We start from the raw sequence: 26,432 nt of genomic DNA on the forward strand, positions 1-26,432 counted from the left end.
GGTGTCCAGGCACGGAGACTGCCATTGCCGCAGCCGACAAGACAGCCACCTTGCTGCTCACTCCACTGGCTGCCCATCTTGGCCCCTGGTTCTGCAGAGTGCCACCGGCTGTATGGTTGCCCTCACTCCTGCACCCGCCCTCCAACGTCCTTGCACCCCAGCCCCCACCCCACCCTCTGCCATACCCCTCAACTGGCCGCCACCCGCCTGCGTGGCATAATGTTGCTGCCCACATGACAACGCCCACAGTAGCCCCTACAGGGGGGTGGCACTGGATGAGGGCCACGGAGTGTATCGCTGGCAAAGGCAGTGCTAACCGACAACACCCCTGGCAGCAAGGACAGGCGCCAGGACCAAAGGCCTCTCGGGGGCCGGGCACCGACGGGGCCAGGGGATGGGGTGGGACATGACATACGGGGGCAGGGTACGCACTGCCAAACAGGACCACCGTGTTGCCGGTAGACCTGGTTGGGCATGGGGGTATGTACCATACTTACATGTCGGCCTTCCATCCCCTGCAGACAATGGATATTGGAATACAGCCAGCATTAGTTGCCTTCAAGTCACCCCAGCCCTGGGGTTGCACTGAGGCTGTATGAGCTAGAGCTGCTTGGCAAGGACCATGCAGCAGCAGAGCTTGCCCCAGAGGAACAGGAGGCAGCTAGTGAGGATGGAGAGCCGGCCGCCCAATAGGCCTAGGAGGAGGAGGTGCAAACATGAGACCCCGGGTGTAACCGCACCACCTGTCATTTGAGGATTTGTTGGACTGGACCTCCTGTTGAAGACTCCGGCTGGTCAGGGGGACAGTCTGTGCCCAATACCAGGGCAGTGTGTACGACGCCTTCATCCTGGCACACTTGACGGTTCCTGGCCTCTTTGGTGCACCCCTGGCTGAGGGTTGGTTCCTGGACGACAGGGGTTATCCGCTGCGTTGTAGCTGATGATACCGTTCTGGAGGCCACAGACCATCGTGGAGAACCGCTAAGTAACGCCCATACAGCAACCAAGGGCTTGATCGAGTGGTGCTTCGGCATTCTGAAGATGCATTCAGGTGCCTGGACTGCTCAGGGGGGCCCTCCAATGTAGCACTGGGAGGGTCGCCCACATCGTGGTGGCCTGCTGCGTCCTCCACAACATCAAGCAGCAGAGAGACAACGTACTGAAGGAGGAGGATGAACCTCAGTCCTCGTCTGAAAAGGAGGGTGCGGGGAGGTTGCGGATGGGCAGGACATGGGGCCCAGGCAGACACGGGAGGCTGCACAAAGTGTGTGCCAGGGCCAACGCCCACGGGACGCTCTGATCACCGCCAGGTTCACTGACTGGGCAGGGGCGGGCTGGCCAAGGCCACGGACACCGCATCCCACCCACCCCCCCCAAACCCACTCTGTGATACATACCTGCTGGAGGATGAAGACAACCCGCTCTGCGATGAGCTCTGGTGCTCTGCATCAGTTGACAACGTCTCACTCCTGTCCATGGTCACCTGGATGACCCATGCATTCGAGCTGGCGATTCCACGACACAGTCCTACTGAATCCCTGGGGTGGTGGAGGTTGGGATTGGGAGAGGCGGGGGAGCGGCGCACTGGAGCGGTTAGCGCTGGCTGAACTGTGGTCCCTGCGCCAAGCCCAAAACCAAACATCCGCCAATTCACCCCTCTCCCACCCGCGCCCCCTCTGCAGCCAGTCCAGACCAGCCCACCTCTCACACACTTCTGACAGAGCATCGCAGCAGGTTGTAACATTGTGCAAAGGTGTTTGATGTGAAAACACACATATATATTCATGCCCTAGCCCCCATCGCTAAACTGTGCCTTGCACCCATGCCAACTTAACTGGTGTTTGATTTTCCGGCTTTATGGGCCCTAATGCTATGTCTAGGTGGATCACTAGACGGTACATCAGGAATGGAGAGTGCCTGCTGTTTTCCCTGCCCTGCGACCTGGGTTCCCGGTGGCAGCCGTCTTCTGGGGCGCCCGGGACTGAATGGACCCGGCTGCTGCACAGGTGTTCCAGATGGCGTGCTATCACCCTGTTCTGCCCTGCCCATGTGATTCGCCGGGGACGGGGGGGGGGGGGGGGTTGGAGTCTGAGGTGCTGCGGTGTTCCAGCACCTCCCCGTTGGGATTCACCAGCACGGGCCCCATCACCTCCTCCTCCCTCGGGGTGCCTGATGGCCCCCAGGCTACTCCATGGGACAGGGGTGCGAGCGTAGCTAACCCCGCCACCTGGCACTGCCAGTCCTGGAGGCCTGCTGCCATCTCGACCAGGGTCTGCATTCTCGCAGCTATGGAGCATAAGGAGTGGACCACCTCCGTCTGGGACTGCACCACATCACGCTCTGACTGTGCCACCACCTTGTGGGTCTGTGCCACATCAGCCAGTGACTGCGTCATCTCCCTCTGGGACTGGGCCACCTCCCTCTGAGTCTGTGCCATGTCGGCCGGTGCCTGGACAATGTTGCCGACGCTCTCAGCCATGTCTTGCTGTGACTTGGCCATGCTCAGGGGTGCCGTTGAAATGTCCAGGTGGCCCTGGCTCATGTCTACCTGTGAGAGGGCAGCCCAGTCCTGGGCCTCGGTCACCACCTGCACATAGTGCTGCAGGTCTTGGACATGTTGATCCATGGCCAAATCTTTTGCCCCCAGGGTCTCCATCTTGGGCGCCACCAGTGTGGTGTTGGCCTGGGTGGCATGCATGGCCGGCACCACTTCCTCCTGCACGCAGTTGGACTGTTCTCAGGAACAGAGAATCCGGTCGAATAGTTTTACTGCTGAGTCATGCTGGCAACAAGGGGTCAAAAAAGCAAAAGAAATAATTTTCTCTCAAAATAGAAAGGTCTTTATCAAAATATCGTCTGCAAAAAGGAATAAATACATACTTGCTCATTGTCTCTCTTTAAATACGTTGATGTGTCTCTCTTTAAATACGTTATCAGCTTTGGTACAGTCCTTTTGCAGATGTGGAAGAAATAAGACTTAATTCTCAGACAGTATAAGTTTGTTGAATTCATCCAGAGTAGTTAGTAGAGGTATCACATCTGATTCAAGCACCTTGTGATCAGGGATTTGTGGTAAATCTATCTCTACTGTCCAATGTCCCCTGTTAGAAGTGATTGCGTGCACATTAAGTGGAGGTCAGACTGAATTTAACTGTGAAGCTCCCTATGTTTAAATAGCTCAGACTTGTTTAGGTTTAGATTCAGGTTTACAGAACTTTATTGCAGAAGAAGCTCATCGTATCTGTGCCAGCTTCCCAAAAGAGCAATTTACAGTGCCACTTTCCGCCTTTTCTATCTTTCCTGAACATCTTGCATCCAGGTACATTTAATATTCAGTCCTACCCTCCTTTGAGCCAGATCTCTGTTATAGCCACAACATCATACTTCCACATGGCAATCTATACCTGAAAACTCACCAATCTTATTTACCACATTCGCATGCATGCACAGTAACCTAATTAGAATTTATTACTTTCATCCTTAATTTGAATGCACAGAATTAACGTACCATTTTCTACTCTAGCGCTATCTTTCCCAGTATTTTCCACACCTTGATAGTCCTCTCTGATGTTATATCCTGTTCCCACAATCCTGCCAAATTAGTTTAAACACTCCCCGATTGCACGACAAATCATCCCGCTCCGAAGCCAGCCTGGTTTTGTTTAGGTGCAACCCATCTGCCGCACATGTCCAGGGTGGCACAGTAGCATAGTGATTAGCACTGCTGTCTCACGGCGCCGAGGACCCGGGTTCTATTCCGGCCCCGGGTCACTGTCTGTGTGGAGTTTGCACATTACTCCCATGTCTGTGTGGGTCTCACCCCTACAACCCAAAGATGTGCAGGATAGGTGGATTGGCCATGCTAAATTGCCTCTTAATTGGAAAAGAAATGAATTGGTACTCTAAATTAAAAAAAAATCTCATGTCGATCAGAGTTGGTTCCAATTCCTCAGAGATCTAAAGAATTCCCTCCTTGCTGCAACTGATGACACTTCCCGAAATGATTATTCAGTATGTGAGAAGCATCCTGGAATTTCCACGTAGCACAGAATGTGCACTCTAGAGGTTGGAGCAGCTTTCCATTGCTCAACATGTTAGATAATAACCTTGTTACTATTACTAAATGCTGCTACTGCTAATAAACCTTACCAATACCAATAAACCCTTTGAGCAGATCAGCTGCCTGCACACTCCAATTGCTAACTGCAACTGTGCACAGTTATAGTGATATATGGGGGGGTTGGAGGTAGTAAACAAATGGGAAGAGGAAAATGGTTGACGGTAAAACTACTTCTCACAATGGGTGGGATTCTCCGTCCCACCGCACCCTTTTTCTGGTGCGGTGCACCCCTGCTGATAGCGGGTTCCTCTCTCCTGGCAGCCGGCCAATGGGGTTTCCCATTGTGGGCACCAACAACGCCGTCGGGAAATCCATGGGCGTGAGTGCGCTGCCGGCGAAGTGGGGGATCCCACCGACGGAGAATCCAGCCCAATATGTATGAACTCTGTAACTATTTCCTCAATCAATACGTCTACTGGTTTGAAATGGATGATCTGAAGTCTGGCAGGTTACAAATTCAGTCAGCCTCTAGGCTGATATGACAATTATCATTGTTAGTGAATTTGAGAGATTACCTGTACCTTAAAATTATAATCACAGCAGTTCTCAAATAAAATCTTGGGAGTTATTCAATTGGTCCAAGTTCCGTTTTCAAAGGAGCAAATAAGAAAAGGCCTGAAACAAGCTCTCGTGTTATATCATGGAATTCCTAATATTCGGCCTTTGAAATTTCTAACACATTCACAGCATTTATTTTATATTTTCAGAATTAACATGTATCTGTTTATGGACAGATTGGTGAAACAATAGCTGTATAATCACTCCCAGCTCCTAAAGCTGGATGATTTAATGCCGACCTCTGAACATCCTGCAGCTGTTAGATCAATTCAGACATCTTTGCTACTTTAATTTAAATTCCCTCTGCATCCTTGCTTTGTTTTATAGTTGTAATTTGGCCTTCCCAATTGTCTTTGTTCTGTCTACCTGCAATTATTTTTTTTCTAGTTTCTATTGCCCTGTCTGTGTGACTCTTGCCCTTCCTCCCCCAGGGACTCTTGTTTCTCAAATCGTTGGTTGGTCAGCAGCGCATCTTCTGTTCGTAAACCAATCTTTTGAGTACACCGAATCCAAGGGATGAGACGGGAAAGGTCAAGGCTTTAGTAAGTTCCCTGGGAGGAAAGGCAATGCAACACAGCTTGTTTAGAGCCTTTATGGCTGTTCTATTAAGCAACACTGTACACAGTGCATTAAGAACTAATCATGCTATAAAAAGGCACAACCGATTATTAGAACTATCTACATAAGTATATAGAGAAACTCATAGCCTCCTGGCTGAAATTCTATGAAGCTTTGTGTGTGCATTCCTCAATAAGGAGGTGAGAAGAACTTTCTTCTGGATTTCATGAGGTTTCAACAATATACACTGCTTGGATTTTTCAGATCAGATGACCCAACAACACCAACATTTTATCAGGGGTGATGGTCCCTGAAAGAACTAGGGTGGGATTCTCCGTTAATGAAACTAAGTGTTGTCGCCGATGCAGAATTCGTGGACTTTCACGACAGCAAAATTGGCAGCGAACCTGGATCAATTCAGCAACTGTGGAGGGGCTAGCACCAGCGCCACATGGAACACAATAGTTTCCAATGAAAAACGGTGCGGGATTCGCAGGGTCCGTGATTAACACACAGGAGGCTGACATGACAAGCTGCAGCTGGCTCTCCACATTACAATCCCCACACACACTCATCCCAGCCAACAAGATGACACTGGTTGTGCTGGAGCGCACCCATACAGCTGATGGGTCAGCTGGGGCCAGAGGTTACCTAGGGGGGTGGCCTGGGGGGACACCTATACGACCCATGGCACTAAGTTCACAGTGGGCTGTTAGCAGCGTGTGCAGTTGCATGGCTGACTTGCTGGCTGCGACAATGTTGATCCACACCCGTCCACCCTGACCCTACAGCCCACAACCTGGCCAGCCCTGCTACTCCTCCCAGCCCTGGCAGAAGCCACCTGGCCAGAGGCACAACTATCAGCAAACTATGGTGATGTTGGACCCCCTCTTTCCGTGCCCCCTCTTTCTCCCTCAGCAGCCATGACGGTGATTTTTCACGATTTGTAAAAGCACAAGTGAACTGCGCCGTCGGGAACTCTGCCCATCAGAGGCTCTGGAGAATACTGGGTCGGACCTGCTAATGACATGCAAACGGTGTTTATTGTACGTGTGTTCCGGACGGCATTGACAATGAATTTCGATTTGGCATCAAATTGGCGCTGCCGCAATTTTAGAGTCGAAACTTATCCTCAGCCCAATTGCGTTTTGCGATTTTGCCGTCAGCTAATGGAGAATCCCGCCCCTAGTATCTGATTTCTGGTCAAAAAAACAGTTGGGTTCCAGTCAATGATCATGGGACCAGGTTGCCTGGAAGATGAACAATAGAAAATAAAAGGAATAAGTTAATTATAGGGGTGAGTAGGTTCTGAGAGACACAACGAATTTTAGATAAAACCTCCACATTTAGTACCAGGAGAGTTCTGACTCAAAGTGGCTATGTTTTAGCCACCAGTGATGCCTATGTTGAACGGAAAGTTTTAAACCTTCGGACTGGTGGAGATTTGAAGAGATAACCTTGATGGAAGTAAATGGAATGTTCAAGAAATCTCAACCCATATATCAATCATTGACTAAGTCCCAAACCAAGTGGTTAATCTCCCAAATTGGGTAGATATTTGACTGAGGGTTTTGGGGTCCAAGTCTAATGGATGTAGAAGGAAAATGGAGTTACAACATTTGATTTGGAGCATTACTATTCTGCTCATTTCATTTTTATTCTTAATGTAAATGAGTATTTAAGATAAGAGTTTAATTATTATAGGTCATGTTCTTTTAACATGTGTGTAGTAAAATATTTTTGTTTAAACCATGAACATTATGGCTTAATTCTTTTAAAAATACCTGGGTTTTTGAATTCTGAAATAATGAAAAACTTTACTGATCACAACAACATGTAAACTAGCTACCAGCTATATTAAAATCTGGTTTCTCAGTGTATCTAGCCCTTTCTTCTTTATGTTGAACCTCCAGCAAATTACATCCATTTTGGAAACAATTAAGTTGTGACAACAAAGTTTCGCTGATTGGGTGGAATACTGTATCAGGAAAGTTCTTACTCTCAGCTACAGATGCATATGGAGAAATTGGAGATGTAAGCCATCATCCACCAAGAGTTAAACCATTTTTCTTGTTGACTTCCCCTTCATTGTTTTCTGGTCCCATTCTTTTTCAAGTGGTGTTGGCTGAACCTATTTGATTAGATGAGATTTAAGCCATCTATTCCAACTAATTCAGGCAGATAATTTGGTCAATTCGATTCATGTGATATAAAGAAACGGCTGCAGGGACTGGACAATGCAAAGGCTATGGGCCCTAACAACATTCCAGCAACAGTACTACAACCAGCTTCACCCTTAGCCAAGCTGTTCCGGCACAGCTACAACACTGGCATCTCTGCCAGCAATGTGGAAAACTGTTCAAGTATGTTCTGTCCACAAAAGCAGGACAAATCCAAACCAGCCAATTACCGTCCCATCGATCACCAACAAAGTGATGGAAGGCATTGTCGACAGTTCTATCAAGCAGCACTTGCACAGCAATAACCTATTCATTGATGCTCAACTTGGGTTCTGCCAGGGCAGCACGGTAACATAGTGGTTAGCAGTTGCTTCACAGCTCCAGGGTCCCAGGTTTGATTCCTGGCTTGGGTCACTGTCTGTGCGGAGTCTGCACGTTCTCCCCATGCTTGTGTGGGTTTCCTCCGGGTGCTCCGGTTTCCTCCCACAGTCCAAAGATGTGCAGGTTAGGTAGATTGGCCATGCTAAATTGCCCTTAGTGTCCAAAAAGGTTGGGTGGGGTTACTGTGTTACAGGGATAGACTGATGGTTTGGGCTTGGGTAGGGTGCTCTTTCCAAGGGCCGGTGCAGACTCGATGGGCCGAATGGCCTCCTTCTGCACTGTAAATTCTATGATACTCAGCTCTTGACCTCATTATAGCCTTGCTCCAAACTTTGTGAAAAGAGCTGAACTCCATGGGTGAGGTGAGAGTAACTGCCCTTGACATCAAGGCAGCATTTTTCAAGGAACTATAGCAAAACTTGGAATCAGGGGGATAATTCTCTGCTGATCGAAGTCATATCTAGCACAAAGAAAATGGTAGTGGCTGTTGGAGGTGAATCATTTCAATCCCAGGGATTTCTGCAGAAATTCTTCAGGCCTAGGTCCAACCATCTTTAGCTGTTTGATCAATTATCTTCATAAGGTCAAGAGTGGGATCTTCACTGATGATTGCACAATGTTCACTACCATTCACAACTCGTCACATGCTGAAGCAGTCCGTGCCCATATGCAGCAAGACCTGGACAACTGTCAAGTTTGGGCTGACAATTGGCAAGTGACATTAGTATCACACAAGTGCCAGGCAATGAGAGGATTTAACTATCTCTCCTTGACATTCAGTTACATTACCATAATTGAATTTCCCATTATCAATATCCTGGGGTTACCATTGACCAGAAATTTAACTGGTCCAACCATATAAATACTGTGGCTACAGAAGCAGGTCGGGGTGGAATTCTACAGTGAGTAACCCACCTCCTGACTCCCCAAAGCTTGTTCACCATCTACGAGGGTGTAATGGAAGACTCTCCACTTATTCATAGAAATTATTCACAGAATTTACAGTGCAGAAGGAGGCCATTTGGCCTATCGAGTCTGCACCGGCCCTTACAAAGAGCACCCTACCCAAGCCCACGTATCTACCCTATCCCTGTAACCTAGTAATCCCCACTTAACCTTTTTTGGACACTAAGGGCAATTTAGCATGTCCAATCCACCTAACCCGCACATCTTTGGACTGTGGGAGGAAACCAGAGCACCCAGAGGAAACCCACACAGACACGGGGAGAACGTGCAGACTTCGCACAGACAGTGACCCAGCGGGAATCGAACCTGGTACCCTGGAGCTGTGAAGCAATTGTGCTAACTACTATGTTACCGTGCTGCCCACTTGTCTGGATGAATGTAGTTCCAACAACACTTAAGCTGGATATCATCCAAGACAAGGTAGCCAGCTGATTGTAGCCACCCCAACCATCATCTTAAAGCATTCACTCCTTTCATCATCAATGCACAGTGACAGAAATTCCTGCTAATGATCAGACAATTTCTGTCTTTCAGCTGCCCTAGAATTTTTCTAAGAGGGGTAAGACATATTGCAAGTTTAAATAAATAAAATGTTCTATATTTAGTCAATATAATTTGCATTAATTTCCTTCTCGAGAGGACTATGCAAGTAGCACAACCACACTTTTGGGGGTTGTATCTAAAAAGGCCTCTAATTTAGGTAAGCATAGATCATTCCCAGGTGAAAATTCCATCTTAAATTGAAGACCAAGTGTGACATTTACGTTCTCCTGTGAGGAAATGCCTGTCATTCGTTCAAGCATTCTTTCTTCCTCTTGAAAATAGTGAATCCACAATCAACAACAACCAGCACAAATATATGTCCTCTCATGCAAAATGTAGCCAGTTGAAGCACCAACACATGGTCAATTCAATAGAATTTCAAAACATCGAAGCTTCCTGATGAAAGTGTCACTGATGACCAAGAAAATGAAGTGGTAAAGATGTGTGAATAAAAAGCACTCTTTAAATATTACTGTGACAGGATGCTTTGTTAGGAAGTAAAAATAGGCAAATTAATTACACTATGGGCGTGATCTTCCCAGAAAGGAACAAAGTCCCCGAGACAGCACGTTGCCTCACAGATCCAGGGACATGGGTTCAATTCCAGCCTTAGGTAACTGTCTGTGATGAGTTTGCACTTTCTCCCCGTTTCTGCATGGGTTTCCTCCGGGTGCTCCGGTTTCCTCCCACAGTCTAACGATGTGCAGGTTATGTGGACTGGCCATGCAAAATAGCCCCTTAATGTCCAAAAGGTTAGGTGGAGTTACTGGGTTATGGGGATAGGCCGGAGTTGTGGGCTTAAGTAGGGTGCTCTTTCCAAGGGCCAATGCAGACTTGATGGGCTGAATGACCTCCTTCTGCACAGTAAATTCCATGAATTGTGTTTCCCGGCACTCGCAGTTGCGAGAAACACATGGCTATTCAACACGACTCGCTTTGAATAAGGGCCTGAATGGGGAACGCACGGACGGCGAGCTGCTTTTCCGGCACAGTGTGGCTGGAGGATTCTCCAGTCTAGAAACACCAGGGGCAAGATTCTCCACTCCCGCGCCGGTTGGGAGAATCACCTGGGCCGGTAAAATTTCCCGGGACGCCGGTCCGACGCCCTCCCGCGATTCTCCCAAGCGGCGGGAACGGCCCCGTCGAGTTCCGCGGGCCGCAGAATCGCCGGAGACACCCAAAATGGCGATTCTCCGGCACCCCCGCTATTCTCAGGCCCGGATGGGCCGAGCGGCCAGGCCAAAACGGCGGGTTCCCCCCGGCGCCGTCCACACCTGGTCGCTGCCGTCGGGAGCAGCGCGGGAACGCTGGGGGGGGGGGGGGGGGATCCTGCACCGGGGGGTACCTCAAATGTGGGATGGCCCGCGATCGGTGCCCACCGATCGTCGGGCCGTCCTCTCTGAAGGAGGACCTCCTTCCTACCGCGGCCCCGCAAGATCCGTCCGCCATCTTCTTGCGGGGCGGACTCAGAGAGGACGGCAACCACGCATGCGCGGGTGACACCAGTTATGCGGCGCCGGCCGTGTCATCTATGCGGCGCTGCCTTTACACGACAAGGCCTGGTGCATGTAGATGACGCGGCCCCGATCCTAGCCCATTGTCGGGGCCTGAATCGGTCGGGATCGGGGCCGTTTCGCGCCGTCGTGGACCTCAACTGCGTTCACGACGGCGTGGGCACTTCGGCACGGGAGTGGAGAATCCCGCCCCAGTTGTCCAGAATTTTCTTTGAGTAAACTCATTGGTTTGCCACTGGACTGTTTGGATACTGCAATAAATCAGGAAGACATTGGCTCACCTGATGTGATTGAGTAGCGCTAGAAAACTCCACGTGAGGTTACAAAGCAAATTGGTCTGTCTCTCTACACTGTCTCTGTCGTTCTCTCTCTGTCTATTGAAATGAAAATCGCTTATTGTCACAAGTAGGCTTCAAATGAAGTTACTGTGAAACGCCCCTAGTCGCCACATTCCGGCGCCTGTTCGGGGAGGCTGGTACGGGAATTGAACCGTGCTGCTGGCCTGCCTGGGTCTGCTTTAAAAGCCAGCGATTTAGCCCAGTGTGCTAAACCAGCCCCTGGTCTATTTCACCATATCTCTCTCTGTCTGTTTCACCATCTCCCTCTGTGTGTTCGTGTCTCTATCAGTCTATTCCTCCATATTTCTCCTCCTCTCGCTGTCTTTCTGTCTCTCTCTTCCTCACCCCCTCGCTACATCTCCTTTCCTTTTGTAGCAGTGCTTTTGAGAAGACCAAGCATTCCGAGAGAATAGTTTGTTTTTCTAAAACCTCTCACCATAGCATCTAAGAAAAACTGCATCAAAACACAAGCATATTAAGCTTACAATATCAGAAAAAGTTACAATCATAAAGTAACTGTAAGAGTTCTTCAAAGATTTGTACGAGGCATATGGTGTGGTGTTAACAGTTTATGACATCAGGAAACCGCTTGAATAAATGGAAGATACAATATTTGGATAAATACTGTTTAATCACTGTTTCATGCTTCAGATATATATTTATATCTACTATGTTTTCCAGTTCATACACTTCTGGTTAGGCATTCTGAGGGCTTTCTATAATCATTACAAGACGATATTCCTTTAATTTTGAAAAAAATTATTTTTCCGTTTTTAACTTACTGGAAATTTTGTAATTTGAAATGAGACACAACTAACTACTTAAAATGCAAGACCGGCTTCCAAAGTGAAGGTGATAAAGCAAAAAAGACATTTTCAGTGGGCGGCACTGCTGCCTCCCGGCACCAAGAATCGGGTTCGATTCCGGACCCAGGTCCCTGACCATGTGGTGTTTGCACATTCCCCCCGTGTCCGCGTGGGTCTCACCCCTACAAGCCAAAGATGTGCAGGTTGGTGGATTGGCCACGCTAAATTGCCCCTTAATTGGAAAAATCTTTTTAAATAAACTTTCAGTGGCGTATGACTGGAGGGGCATTTTTATAATTCATTTTTAAAAATAAATTTAGAGTACAGAATTCTTTTTTTCCCCCCAATTAAGGTGCAATTTAGCGTGGCCAGTTCACCTACCCTTGCACATGTTTGGGTTGTGGGTGCGAAACCCACGCAAATACGGGGAGAATGTGCAAACTTCACACGGACAGTGAATCAGGGCCGGGATCGAACCCAGGACCACGGCACCAAGGGACAGCAGTGTTAACCACTGCGCCACCGTGCCGCCCTCATTTCTTATAATCCAAAGATCCATTGAAACTCATCATTGTCTAAGGAAGCGACATTAAAATGCAAAGTGCTAGATATTAAAACTGACCCACACACTGTCTGCCCCACACTGACCCACCCGAAACCCATTGGAAATACACAATGGGTGAAGTATAACAGGCCAGTCTGCAGCCATAGAAGAAGATTGCAAGTGACACAGGGTGTGTCAAGGAAGTTTTCATCAGAGGAAACAGGCTGAAAATCCACGCTCTCTCTCTCTCTTTTGGAAAAAGTGTGTGTCACTCAGTTCGAGAAGTCAACTATCAGAAACTGACCAGCAACCTGAGATCTCAGTAATTGCAAAATCTTCTACATCTAACTGGATCCCAGAAACTAGCTAATCCAAATTGGCCATGACATTTCACACCTACATCTCAGGAAAATTCAAGGACACGTGACCATATATTCTTCTCACTCTTATATCAGATTCTGGCTTCCCTTATTTTTGATAGCTTTGTGTGTCTGAAGTTGCATTATGATGTTTTTTTTCTGTGGTTTGTGGTTCATGAATTTGCTCAACTCAACTCAAGAAAACCTTATTTGATTGATTGTTCATTGCTCGCTGCATAAATAGATAAATAAATTTGGATTCGGAAAAGACATATCCTTATCAAAAAGAAATGTAAACCCTGATTGTAACCAACCGAGGAGGTTGAATAGAGGGGAGCAAGTTCATTCCTCCTCACTTGATCATAACATATTCAATAAAATTCCAAAATCCAGAAATGACTTGGTCCCAAACATTCCGGACAGGAGAGGTTACAATGAATTACTCTTCAATTAGCAAGCAAGATAATTACATTAGACAAAGGTTATGTCGGGTGACGGTGGAGGTATCATCAGCTTTCTTAAATGTAACTGCATAGATTAAATACACTTGCAAGTTAGTACCTCGAGTGTAACCTATATGTGCACCGAAATGGTGTCATGCCACATGAGGCTACAAGGTGGATTTCTTTGCACAGAGGATGTCACTGATATTTGTTAGGTTGAAGCCAATGAAAAGAGGGTGCACAGAAGATTAGTTATCGTAAGAAATCAGCTCCCTGGCTAGTTTTGATTCAGAGATGGGAAACAAAAACAAAAGCATAAGAAAGAGCAATATCTGGAAGGCAGCAGAGTGTTTGCTAAGAGCATATTTTAACACCACACTGTATGGTTGTTACACCAATATATAAAAGGTAAGAAACAGGCAAAAATAGACATTGGACCACTGGAAAATGTGGCTGAAGAAGTAATAATAGGAAACAAAAGAAATGGCAGAGGAACTGAATAGTTACTTTACATCAGTCTTCATGGTGGAAGACACCAGTGGGATGCCAGAGCTCCAGGAGAATCAGGGGGCAGAGGTGAGTGCAGTGACCATCACGAAGGAGGAGGCTCTGGTGGAATTGAAAGGTCTGAAGGTGGATAAATCACCTGGACCAGATGGACTACACCCCAGGGTTCTAAAAGAGATAGCTGAGGAGATTGTGGAGGCATTGGTGGTGATCTTTCATAAATTACTGGAGACAAGAAGGGTCCCAGTGGACTGGAAAATGGCCCATGTAACACCGCCGTTTAAGAAGGGAGGGAGGCAGAAGATGGGACATTATAGGCCGTCTAGCCTGCCTTCGGTCATTTGTGAGATTTTAAAGTCCATTATTAAAGATGAAATTGCGGAGTACTTGGAAGTGCATGATAAAATAGAACTGAGCCAGCACGGCTTCGTCAAGGGGAGGTCATGTCTAACAAATCTGTTAAGAGTTCTTTGAGGAAGTAACAAGGAAGTTAGACAAAGGAGAACCAGTGGACGTGATTTGTTTAGATTTCCAGAAGGCCTTTGACAAGGTGCCGCATAGGAGACTGTTAAGTAAAGTAAGAGCCCAGGGTGTTAAGGGTATGATCCTGGCATGGATAGAGGATTGGCTGACTGGCAGAAGGCAAAGTGGGTATAAAGGGGTCTTTTTTAGGATGGCAGCCGGTGACTAGTGGTGTGCCTCAGGGGTCTGTGCTGGGACCACAACGCTTCACAATATACATTAATGATCTGGAAGAAGGAACTGAAGGCACTGTTGCTAAGTTTGCAGATGATACAAAGATCTGTCGGGGGAAAAGTAGTATTGAGGAAGCAGGCGGGCTGCAGAAGGACTTGCACAGGCTAGGAGAGTGGGCAAAGAATTGGCAGATGGAATACAATGTGGAAAAGTGTGAGGTTATGCACTTTGGAAGGAGAAATGGGAGCACAGACTATTTTCTAAATGGGGAGATGCTTAGGAAAACAAAGGGATTGGGAGTCCTTGTTCACAAATCTCTTAAGGTTAATGTGCAGGTTCAGTCGGTACTTATGAAAACAAATGCAACATTAGCATTCATGTCGAGAGGGCTAGAAATTGCCCTTAGTGTCCAAAAAGGTTACGTTGGGTTACGGGGATAGGGTGGAAGTGTGGGCTTGGGTAGGATGCTCTTTCCAAGGGCCGGTGCAGACTCCATGGGCCGAATGGCCTCCTTCAGCACTGTAAATCCTATGTTTATATAAGACCAGGGATGTACTTCTGAGGCTATATAAGGCACTGGTCGACCCCATTTGGAGTATTATGAGCAGTTTTGGGCCCCGTATCTAAGGAAGAATGTGCTGGCCTTGGAAAGGGTCCAGAGGAGGTTCACAAGAATGATCCCTGGAATGAAGAGCTTGTCATACGAGGAACGGTTGAGGACTCTGGGTCTGTATAAAGTATCAGCCATGATTGAATGGTGGAGCGGACCCGATGGCCTAATTCCACTCCAATGTCTTATGGTCTGACACAGCTTTATGTGAATCAAAATCTTCAATTGCTATGAAACTACCATTTCTGTTCTGATCAGAGTTCAAACTTCCATTCAATCCTAGATTCCACCCAAGGTCCATATGTTGCATTTTAAGAGTATCACTTTTCAAAAATATTAATCTTCCTCTGATCTTCCCTCTTTAAACATCTACTGTGGCTGTGTGTAAGATCCACGCATGGCCTCTTCCAACGTATCTCGGAAAGTAGCTGTAATAATCTGCACAGGACTCATCCAGCTGGGGATGATTGTTCCCCGTGTTCAATTGGGCTGAGTTAACTCAGCACTAGCATAAAAGGCCGGCAACTGTAGAGCCAGCTAAACAAGGAATGAGGACCCGGTGAAAGGTAACCGGGCCCTGTGCATGTTTGATGCTGTTGCTGAAATAAAGGACTTTTGAGAAGCTCGTTGGACTCCCCTGGCTTTATCACATTGGCAACGATGATGAATTGGAGCTGTCGGCGTGCTGCTTGTTCGGCTGAGCCGCATCCCCGGAATTTGTTTTTTTTTAAAAAAAGAGTGCACAATGGTACAGGGTTTGGTTCTGTGGTGCTTTTTACTTCGGAGCCTGAAATGTCATGAAAGGCGAGCGCCGAGCCGAGGTTTTGCTGCCGGCTTGTGAAGTGTGTCCACTGGGAGTGATCTGGAGTCTGACGTGTCCGGCAGTATTGGATGTGGTATCTTCTGAGCGACTTCTGGTGTGGATTGCGTAGCGTTTCGTTCGTCTCTGTCGACTGTTGCTTCCTGATGCTGGCAGAATGGTCCACCGGGGAGTCCGTTCTCGAGTTGCCGCCGCCGTTTTGGAACATCATTCTGGTCGTGAGGCGGAGTTGTGTTTGGAAGACAGTCCTGCGGCTCCTCGGACTGAGGGATTTGCAACAGTTATGTTTTGCGTGCAAGCTGACAGTTATTGTATGACTCCAGGTTTTGTGCCTAGAGACTCTGGTGTTGAGTTGACTGGACATTCCATATGTGACTTCTGGTCCTGTGACAGCTTGCATGGAGCCCTGTTTTTATAAATTTGCGCTGTGAGTTTATTTGCCTGTGTAGAGGTACTGTAAGAATGTTGGGGTGACAGCTCCCTGGGCATTTTGGTAGGTGCTTTACTTTTAGGTAGAATTTAGAGTGCCCAATTTTTTTTTTAAATTAAGGGGTGTTTGGGAGTTACGGGACGTTGAGGTGGACGTTGTCCGAGGTTCTTCCCCCCCCCCCCATTCTGCTCCCTCTGTAGCTGGAAGGCATGCCACGCCGATTGGGCTTCGGGTTGATGGGTCCGATGCCGTGGTGCGTGCCGTCCCCGGGTTCGGCTGTTGGCAGCTTCGCCCCCTGTGTGACTGGTGTGGGTGTCGAGCTGGACGTAATGCTTGGTGGAGTACACGCCGGCCCATCCTGCTTCCCCGTTTGGTGGCGCCTTATCCAAACCAATTTTTTTTTAAAGCTTTGTTGTCTGGCCACTGTGGGGTTTGCACCCATTTGGTCCTCTCCTATCCACTCCTCTTAATTGGCTGTCCTTGCGAGGGGTTTCGGACTTGGGGGGGAGGGGGCGGAGGGGTACAATAACCTACACAGGACTCATCCAGCTGGGGATGATTGTTCCCCGTGTTCAAATGGACTGAGTTAACTCAGCACTAGCATAAAAGGCCGGCAGCTGTAGAGCCAGCTAAAAAAGGATTGAGGACCCGGTGAAAGGTAACCGGGCCCTGTGATGTACGATGCTGTTGCTGAAATAAAGGACTTTTAAGAAGCTCGTTGGACTCCCCTGGCTTTATCACAGTAGCCACAAGGAGGTAGGCAATTCTTCCTAAAAAGATCCTAATCTCCACATCATCAATGGAATATTCTATAAATAGATCCACTGCATCATTCTGTCTGAACAGTGTGTCTCACTGATCTTATCCTGTTAAAGCCTGATGTGATTTAAAACATTACATTTGACTTTTACAGGATGCTCAGTGACCACAAAATAAATGGAACTACTATGGAAATAGGAATCATCTGTGCCTGCTATGGCTATGCAGCCTGGTAGTATTGCATTGTACACTTATGACCTGAATAGATCTTCTATCTCTGCTGCACACACCGCAATTCTAAGACATGAGGACAACCCAATTTTAAAATGTCACTCCCCCTATTATAGTTGAGTCCAGTTAGGTTATGAAACAGTACCTCAAAGCAGAAATCTTGCCCTAGGATGCTACTGTGTAAAGGTTTAACAAAGACGTCCTGCTCCATGCTTAACTCCAGAGCTTCAACCGCACTTCCAGGACTCAACAACGATTCATGGGAACGAGATTCTTTCAATTTTGGCAAAGCACGGGACCTGCAAAAAACAAAAAATAAATTATGGGAAAATTCTTCACCGAGTACACAAAAATCAAAGGGTTAAGCTGCCAAAAGCATTTTGTACAGCACAAAAGATAATATAAAAAAAAAAATTTTCTTAAGATTCCAAAATTAACAAAGACGATCCAAATTACAACACAGCCATGAAAATTGTTCAAACACGGTACAATTGTTGCAGTAATAACACAAGGAATCCGAGATATAGAAAAACACACAAAGGCCATATCGAACTTCGCCCCCCCCCCAAAAAAAATAAACCCTACCTCCCCCCCACACCCCACCCCACCCGCAACAGCTATTGGTAATTAACTCTTTTGAAGTATGAGATAAATAGTTGCCAGGTCAGGTAGAATCCCTCTACACATCCCCTGATGGTGTACTTAACCTTTTCTAGGTATAGAAACTCTGTAAGGTCATCAACTAGGTTGAGGCACTAGGTGGAGAGGACACTCTCCACCCCAGCAGAACTTGCCATCAAGCTATCAGCGAGGCAGCAAAAGACAATTATAATCAGTATAAAAGATTAAATTTGTGTTTGCACTGTAAGTGAATGCATACAGGGTTCTTTAATGCACAAGCCCTCTGCGGTTTTTCTCTCTTCATCCATTTCCTATGAATGGTGAGGAGCAGAGCTGCATTTTAATCTTACTCCATAAACAACCAAAAGAGATCTGCAAGGAGAGCAAGTATTGAGCAAGGGGTCTTGGTGAGACCACATTGGTAGTACTGTTTGCCGTTTTGGTCTCTTTATTTGAAAAAGGATATAATTGCATTAGAAGCAGTTCAGAGAAGGATCATTGGACTAATTCTTGGGATGCAGGGTTTTTCTTGTGAAGAAAGGTTTGGGCCTGTACCCATTGGAGTTTAGAAGAATGAGAGGCGATCTAATTGAAAAATGTAAGATCCTGAGGGAACCTGATAGGTTGGAACAAAAACATAAAATACTGGACAATCTCAGTAGGTCTGACAGCATCTATGGAGAGAAAAGGGAGCTAATGTTTTGTGTCTGGATGACTCTTTGTCAAAGCTAGAGTGAACTGGTAATGGGGTCAGATTTATACTGTGGTAGGGGGGGCGTGTAACAGTACAGACTCCACACAGACAGTGACCCAAGCTGTTAATCGAACCTGGGACCTTGGAGCTGTGAAGCAACAGTGCTACCCAATGTGCTACCATGCTGCCCACCAAGTGGTCCAAGTGGGGTGGGGGCAGGGGAAACAATGGTGAGGGAAAAACAGGTCAATGGAAGAAATGAAAATAAATTGATAGAAATAAAAATGGGGTGAAGGTAGGGGAGAGAATTCAGTCTGGAAGGCTGTAACATGTCCAGTCGGAAGATGAGGTGCTGTTCCTCCAGTTTGCGCTGGGCTTCACTGGAACATTGCAGCAGGCCAAGGACGGACATGTGGACATGAGAGCAGGTCGGTGAGTTGACTTGGCAAGCAACAGGAAGATCTGGGTCCTGCTTGCGAATGGCCTGGAGGTGTTCTGCAAAGCAGTCACCCAGTCTGCGTTTAGTCTCTCCAATGTAGAGTAGACCGCATTGGGAGCAGCAAATGCAATAGACCAGATTGAATGGGGTGCACGTGAAGCGTTGCCTCACTTCAAAATGATGTTATATGTGATGGTGAGTAGGGAGGAGGAAAAGGGACAGGTGTTCCACCTTCTGAAATTATATGGTAAGGTGCCGTGGGAAGAGGGTGAGTGTTGTGGGTGATGGAGGAGTATCCCGGAGGGAATAGTCCTGCGAAATGCTGATAGGGGGAATGAGGGGAAGATGTGTTTGGTGGTGGAATCATGCCGGAGTTGGCGGAACTGGCGGAGGATGATTCTTTGAATGCGGAGACTGGTGGGGTGAAAAGTGAGGACCCTATCCTGGTTCTGGGAGTGAGGAGAGGGGGTGAGGGCAGAAGTGCGGGAGGTGGGTCGGACATGGTTGAGAGCCCGGTCGACCACAGTGGGTGGGAAACCACGATTAAGGAAGAATGAAGACATGTCAGTAGCTCCGTTTTGGAAAGTGGCATCGTCAGAACAGATGTGACGGAGGCAAAGGAACTGGGAGAATGGGATAGAGTCCTCACAGGACGTGGGTGTGACGAGCTGTAGTCGAGGTAGCTGTGTGAGTCAGTAGGTTTGTAATGGATATTAGTGGTCAGTCTATCCCCAGAAATTGAAATAGAAAGATCAAGGAAGGGATGGGAAGTTGGAGATGGATCATGTGAAGGTGATAGAGGGGTGGAAATTGAAAGCAAAATTATCAATTTTTCGAGGTCCAGACGGGAACATGGAAGCGGCACCGAAAGTCATTGATGTACCGGTAAAAGTGTTATTGGATGGGGCCGGAGTAGAACTGAAACAAGGAATGTTCCACATACCCCATAAAGAGACAGGCAAAACTGGGACCCATGCTGGCACCCATAGCCACACCTTTGGTTCGGAGGAAATGAGACAAGTGAAAGGAGAAATTGTTGAGTGAGAGAACAAGTTCAGCCAGATGGAGGAGTGTTGGTGGATGAGGATCGTTCGGGCCTCGTCCAAGGAAGAAGCGGACAGCTCTCAGACCATCCTGGTGGGGAATGGAGGCATAGAGAGATTGGACATCCATGGTAAAGAGGAGGCAGTTAGGGCCGGGGAACTGGAAGTTGTTGACATGATGGAGAACATCGGCAAAATCACGAATGTAGGTTGGAAGGGACTGGACAAGTGGAGAAAGTATGGAGTCAAAATAGGAAATAATTAGTTTGGTGGGGTAGGGACAGGCTGACACGATGGGCCTATTTGGGGAGGAGGTAGACGTGGGCTGTCTGGGATTGAGTGATTATGAGGTTGATAGATTGGATACTGGGAGGATGTCCCCTCTTGTGGGGAGGCCGGAACTAGGGGACACAGTTTAAGGATAAAACAGAAAACAGTTAAGAGTCAGAGGGATTTTGACACACAAGGGAGTCAAGAGTTATGGGGGTGAAAACAGGAAAGTAGAGTTGAGACCACAATCAGGTCAGCCAGAATCTGATCAAATGCAAAGTAGGCTTAAACAGCCAAATGGCCTAAGTCCAATGTTCCTACCCTAAATTTTATTTGCCTGGATAATCAGAAATATGCAAGTATAGAAGTGGACTAGACAGGTTAGACAGAAGAAATAATAAAAACATATTTTTCTTCAAAAGGAGCCTGAGATAGGGAGACCTATGTATCTTGTGTTGCCCTATCAAGTATTTTCTTTTCATGCGCTAAATAATCTGCTTGAGCAGAAAATACTTTTCACTGTACCTCGGTACACATGACAAAAAACAAATCCAATCCAATCCAATCCTTTTAGGCAAATGAGTGAAGTATGCTGATTATGTGCTTTTCCAGGCCAATTTTCATAAATAGTTCATCATATTGTGTGAAAATTCACATGTTTAAAGCAGCCAGATTTCAATAGACACGAATTCAAAGCTTTTTTCCCCTCTCATTTTAGTTCTGACTGGGATTCAGGGTGCTCACTTGCCTTGCTGAGAGGATTTGAGAAACAATCAGCATTTATACATCATCTTGTCACTCCTCAGGCATATCAAGACCAATGCATTACATTTGTAGTGCAGTCACCATTTCTATATGGGTAAATCCAGAACACAATCCATCACAGTTTAGACAAGAGTTTAAGTAGCAGAGTGACAATAGGAATTTGTTCAGGAAAGTATGAACTTCACTGTCAGATCAAGGATGTCAATGGCATCCTCTGCCTTATTACAACCACATTTGCCCATTTGCTCAGGGAAATGCCAACTAATTCCCCCCAAAAGGTATTTCAGAAGTGCAAATTATATGATGGGAACTTTATAAAATAAGAGCCAAAAAAGTAGCCACCTTTGCTCCTGTCCAGTTTTATTTCTCCTGTCTAAAGGCATAGCCCTAAACTTGACAACAGCACCCATTCAGTGCCTCATACCACTCGTCATTCTGCGCATTAGCCTAGACAATAAATGATGGCAAGTTGTTCAACTACAGGGAAGAGGCAGGAAAATCATAGCCAACCGAAACCTGACCTCACTCAATCACATGTTGTGCAGAAAAGTTTGACTAGATTTCAATCAGCAGCAGGAACAATGGCCAAATTATTCATGACTCAAATCAACCAACTCATCACATGAGCAGAGAGGAAAAACCTAGGACCACCCTGATCACGATGTTCCAGCACCATACAGTGCTAACTTGTCGAACCCAGGTCCTCAGCGCCGTGAGGACATCATGGTGGTGCAGTGGTTAGCATTGCTGCCTCACGGCGCTGAGGGTCCGTGTTCGATCCCAGCCCCGGACCACTGTCCATTTGGAGTTCATGTGGAGTTTGCACATTCTCCCCACGATTGCATGGGTCTCACCCCCCACAACCCAAACAGATGCACAGGGTAGGTGGATTGGCCATGCTAAATTGCCCCGTAATTGGAAAAAAAATAATTGGGTACTAAATCTATATTAAAAAAAACTTGTGGGCACCGCACAGTGCTAACTTGTCGAATAAATCATTTAGCATTCTTATGAATAGATAAGTATCAATAGTAAGTAATCACAAAATTGTTAGGCGGAATAACAAACTTATTCAAGCAGGTACTATAAATATATCACCGATGGAAGCCTAACATGGGGTCATTACAGAATTTAAATTATTGCTGGACACAACCGAACATTTTCCCCCAGTAGATAGCCTTTAAAATAAATCACCTATTTTGCATCCTGTCCCCAACTTTACTTAACTACTCAAACCTTGCAATCACCATGGCTGGTTTGTTGCCTACTTCTCAGACAACGGTTGATGGAGCTCAAAGCAGGCTGCTATAAAGGGCCTACGAGAGGCAAAGGCCACTCTTACTTTGATTATTTTCCGTACTGAGTGCCCAAGCACCTGACTGACAAATTCTTCACAGTCTGAGATCAGGAACTCAGCAGACTGAGAGAAATCAAATCTGCTTCCTACCACATAACATCCAGCAGCTAATAGATCCATTCTTCACCTCCACAAACACACTTTAAATGAAATAATTAAAACTAAGTCAAGACATTTGGCTTTGTGACAACATTCAGCTCCAAGATCTGCTCCAATGACAAAAAATTAAAAATATCAAGAGTCCAACCCTTAATCTTGAACCATTAATGCCCCACTGGAACAGATGCTGAGAACAGATTTGCAAATACATCCAAAGCTTAGACAAGTGTGATTTCATAAGTGCCACAGGCAATTCTTTTCAGTCAGGAAACCAACATCATAGCACGTATGCTAAACAGCAGCATGCGAACAATGTCAAATGCTACAAAGCCATTCTACAATGCTGTACAAGTCGTCCGTCACACATTGTGAATATACAGCAGCACTCCATATAACACCCAGCACTTAGCAATTTCCTGCAAATGCAGAGACCATAAAAAAGCAATAATAAATTGTTCAGTATAATATGCTTCTCTGTGGATTCCAAAAATAGAATTGCCTCAGGGAGATAGTATTGAAAACTGTTGTTCTGCTTCAGTGTTATTTTTATTATGTAAAACCTCCTAGCATATGGCAAATGATAGCACAACATGCAACAAGACATAGCATACAAAACCTTTCAAAGAGGAGAGCAATCTATGTCGGGTGCACAAAATTCTCTTCTATCTACAATGCTCGAGGAATTTGATTGCTTTTTTGCTCATCTGAAAACCTTGACATTTCACTGTGCTCTGTAAAATATCCAGCAGTCCCATTCATTAAATCTTTAAACCTGCATCACTCTGCATAATATACAATGCATATGTATGTTTGCAGTTTAAATTCTTTGAAAAAAAATCCAGGAATTTTCTTTGCATAATTCAAAGAGGCTTGGCAGGAAGAAAAACAATTGCTCTACTCATAAATTTAAAAAACAAGAAGCTGAATTCCAAATATAAAAATGGTATATTTAAGATAATGTCTTTTTCAAATATATTAAATCTGTGAAAAAACAAGTCCCACAGATCTCATGCAATAAATTGGCCAATCCAGAAGTGGAGGCAGAGGAAAGGATGGAGTAAATTATTGATACCGATATTTTACAAGAAGTAGTGCAAGTGTAAGAAGCAGTATGATGTGCAGGGACATCACTTCAATCCTTGTGCCACTGAGCTCCTCATGTCAGCACTATTGCTACAAAGTGGCAATCTTGTGCAGTTCCCTGCAGCCAGCTAAGCACCAAGGCACCCCCTCCCTACACCTCTAAGACACATGAAGGATATGAGGGGCGGTAAAGAGTATCAGAGAAAGAATGTGGGATAAGGAAATATAGCATGATAAATATAATCAAACTGGACAAGTTTGATTTGCTGCATGGCAAGGTAAGGTATACCGAGAAGCTACTTGTAATTTGTCTCAATACCACATAATTTGTTTCCACCATGTAGTTAGCCTATGATGCACGTGGGGGTGCATCTTTGTGATTGAGGCAACCAGTCTTGATCTCTACATGTTAGCCACAGTTAGGGTATTACTGTAGTGCATGTGAACCTCCATTGCTTCACCTTGTGGGTGTGGAAAGAAAAGAGGACATGTACTTGTGATCAGCTGAGTCACAGAGTGATGGGTAGAAGAAAACCATTGAAAAAAAAGTGAAAATTGATCTATGTTGTTCTCATGCATGTCATCTTGAAATGAGTTTAAATACTATAGCTCAAGGCATGATAAGACAACACTGATCCACATGTCATCAGGTAATAAGAAATATGACCAGGACAGATATAAAAGCGCAAAGAAAACATGCTTTGGGATTTTTTTTTCTTTAAAAGCGATATTCTCTGTGTCAGAACAACAATGACATTACATCCATTCAGTATCTTCAAAACTTTGATGTTTAGCTCAGAAGCTACTTAGCAAATTGACATGACACTATACTTACATTAGACAGCTACGTAGCCATTTAACAGAACATCCCCAAATCATGATGGGTGCCACAGATTAAGAGAAAAGGTGATCCCACCTTTCTCCTTCGGTTAACACCAACAGCAAGGCCAAATTCTTGCCTCAATTTTCAGGGTGTTGCTCTTCAGTCTTATTATAGATCTTCCTTACTGCTCAAATCTTCAGAAGGTATCAGTCCAACAGGTGATCCGGTCCTGAAAACTTGTGTCTGTCAAATTGAGCCACTTTGATGGTTTGCACAATGCAGGATTGCACACTCTAGAAACTCCACTCCACATACAAAAGAAATGAAATCACCACCTTGGAGCAGCCTCCACCTTCAAGAACTGAATATCCAACACATGCGAATGGCAAACTTCCTCGCGACTTTATGTTCAATATCAGATCAATTCCAAACATTCTTCCTTCTCATCCGAGAAAAATTGGGCAATTCTCTTCATTTTAGTCTCAGGCCCCAAATGTATCGATGTTTTTCCGAAACGAGCGGGGCTAGTCATCCACCATGCTAAAATCACTTGAGGACATGACACTTCGCTTCCCCTTGCCTGAATTACATGGCTGAACACCTGGAATCAATTCCATGTCGAAACAAAAAGTCTGATGAAATTCTACCCATCATTGATTTAAAAGCCCAGTTTCTTGATCTCCTTGCAAAACACACAGCGAGAACAGGTCAAACCGCTCCCATTTCTTCGAGGCATATAATGGGATTAGAACGATTCTCTTCACTTCCAGCCATATTATGCGTTGATTCGCTTTTTCGTACTTTAATAACATGCACAATAGAGGGAAAGCGAATTGGTTAAAGGAGCAAACAAATCCAACACTTTATCACCAGCACTTAAACAACATAAACATGGGCCTTACGCACAATTGCTTTGTCCCACCTGGGGCTGTTGTTATGGCAATGCACCTATGAGAAGATTAGTGTCTGAAGGCAGCAGAGGCCATGAGCAGCAGTTCTACTTGCATGCTGCTTCTTTACTGCAGCATTCGTTGAACAACATACTGATCACAGCAGCTGAAATCAATGTGACCCTCAAGAAGAACAATAGTAATTTCACCTCGAGAAGGACTGTCCATCACATGACATCTTCAGCGTCTCCGAGCACACTCCAGCTGAGCAGTGAGCTCGAGTGCAGCAGCCCACTGCGTAAAATGCTCTCATACAGATGCTTTCATCTGGATTCCGGCCAAGTCAAACTGTAGTGACAAGGATTAAATATAGAATGATGGATGGTCAGGAGCACAATAGAAGATATTTATTGGCCAGAAATCAGCTTGGTAACTGCATAAAGCCAAAAACAAGGGACCTGACGTATATCTTCAAAATTTATCTTTCAACCATTTGGAGAGAAAAGACATAAAAAAATATTTAAGCTGTTTTATCTCTCATTAAAATATGATTGGCATTACACAAGGCTGAGTCGGCTACACAGGTAAACAAACAATTTTAATTAACTGCAATAGACCAGGAAGCTGAGTGATGAAAACTGTAGGAAGATGTCAGATTGAACAAAATAGATGCTAATTGGAACAACATGGGATGACAGATCAGCATGTTAATGGCTGCATGGAGGTATCGGTTCTGAGCATTTCAGGTAGGAATGTGGCTTTCATTGCTACCTCCTTGACATTTAGAGAGCATGAATTTATGTCAAGAAATACAAGATGATGTGCCACTTACAATATTTTTTGGGCTGGGTAAAAGCAGGCATGGACAGTTTAGTACCATAAAATAAATTAGCACATTAATGGTGAATGTATGTATTTTTAATCATTCAACTTTTAAAAAACAATTCCCCCTCTGGCCCTCTGAACAAAAAGCAAACAGGGAGAA

The 26,432-nt window shown here is 45.8% G+C and overlaps 1 protein-coding gene across 11 annotated transcripts in view; it reads right to left on the reverse strand.

Moving 5' to 3' along the window:
• Positions 1-26,432, reverse strand: part of rasal2 (RAS protein activator like 2) — a 757,584-nt gene that overhangs the window by 109,520 nt on the left and 621,632 nt on the right. For all 11 annotated transcript variants that reach the window (XM_072511669.1, XM_072511668.1, XM_072511666.1 and 8 more), the window contains one exon: positions 17,509-17,662. In XM_072511669.1, the coding sequence (XP_072367770.1) occupies positions 17,509-17,662 (154 nt within the window). The remainder of the gene's footprint in view (positions 1-17,508; positions 17,663-26,432) is intronic.

This window comes from Scyliorhinus torazame, chromosome 7, assembly GCF_047496885.1.
Source record: "Scyliorhinus torazame isolate Kashiwa2021f chromosome 7, sScyTor2.1, whole genome shotgun sequence".
NCBI classification, from domain to species: Eukaryota; Metazoa; Chordata; class Chondrichthyes; order Carcharhiniformes; family Scyliorhinidae; genus Scyliorhinus; species Scyliorhinus torazame.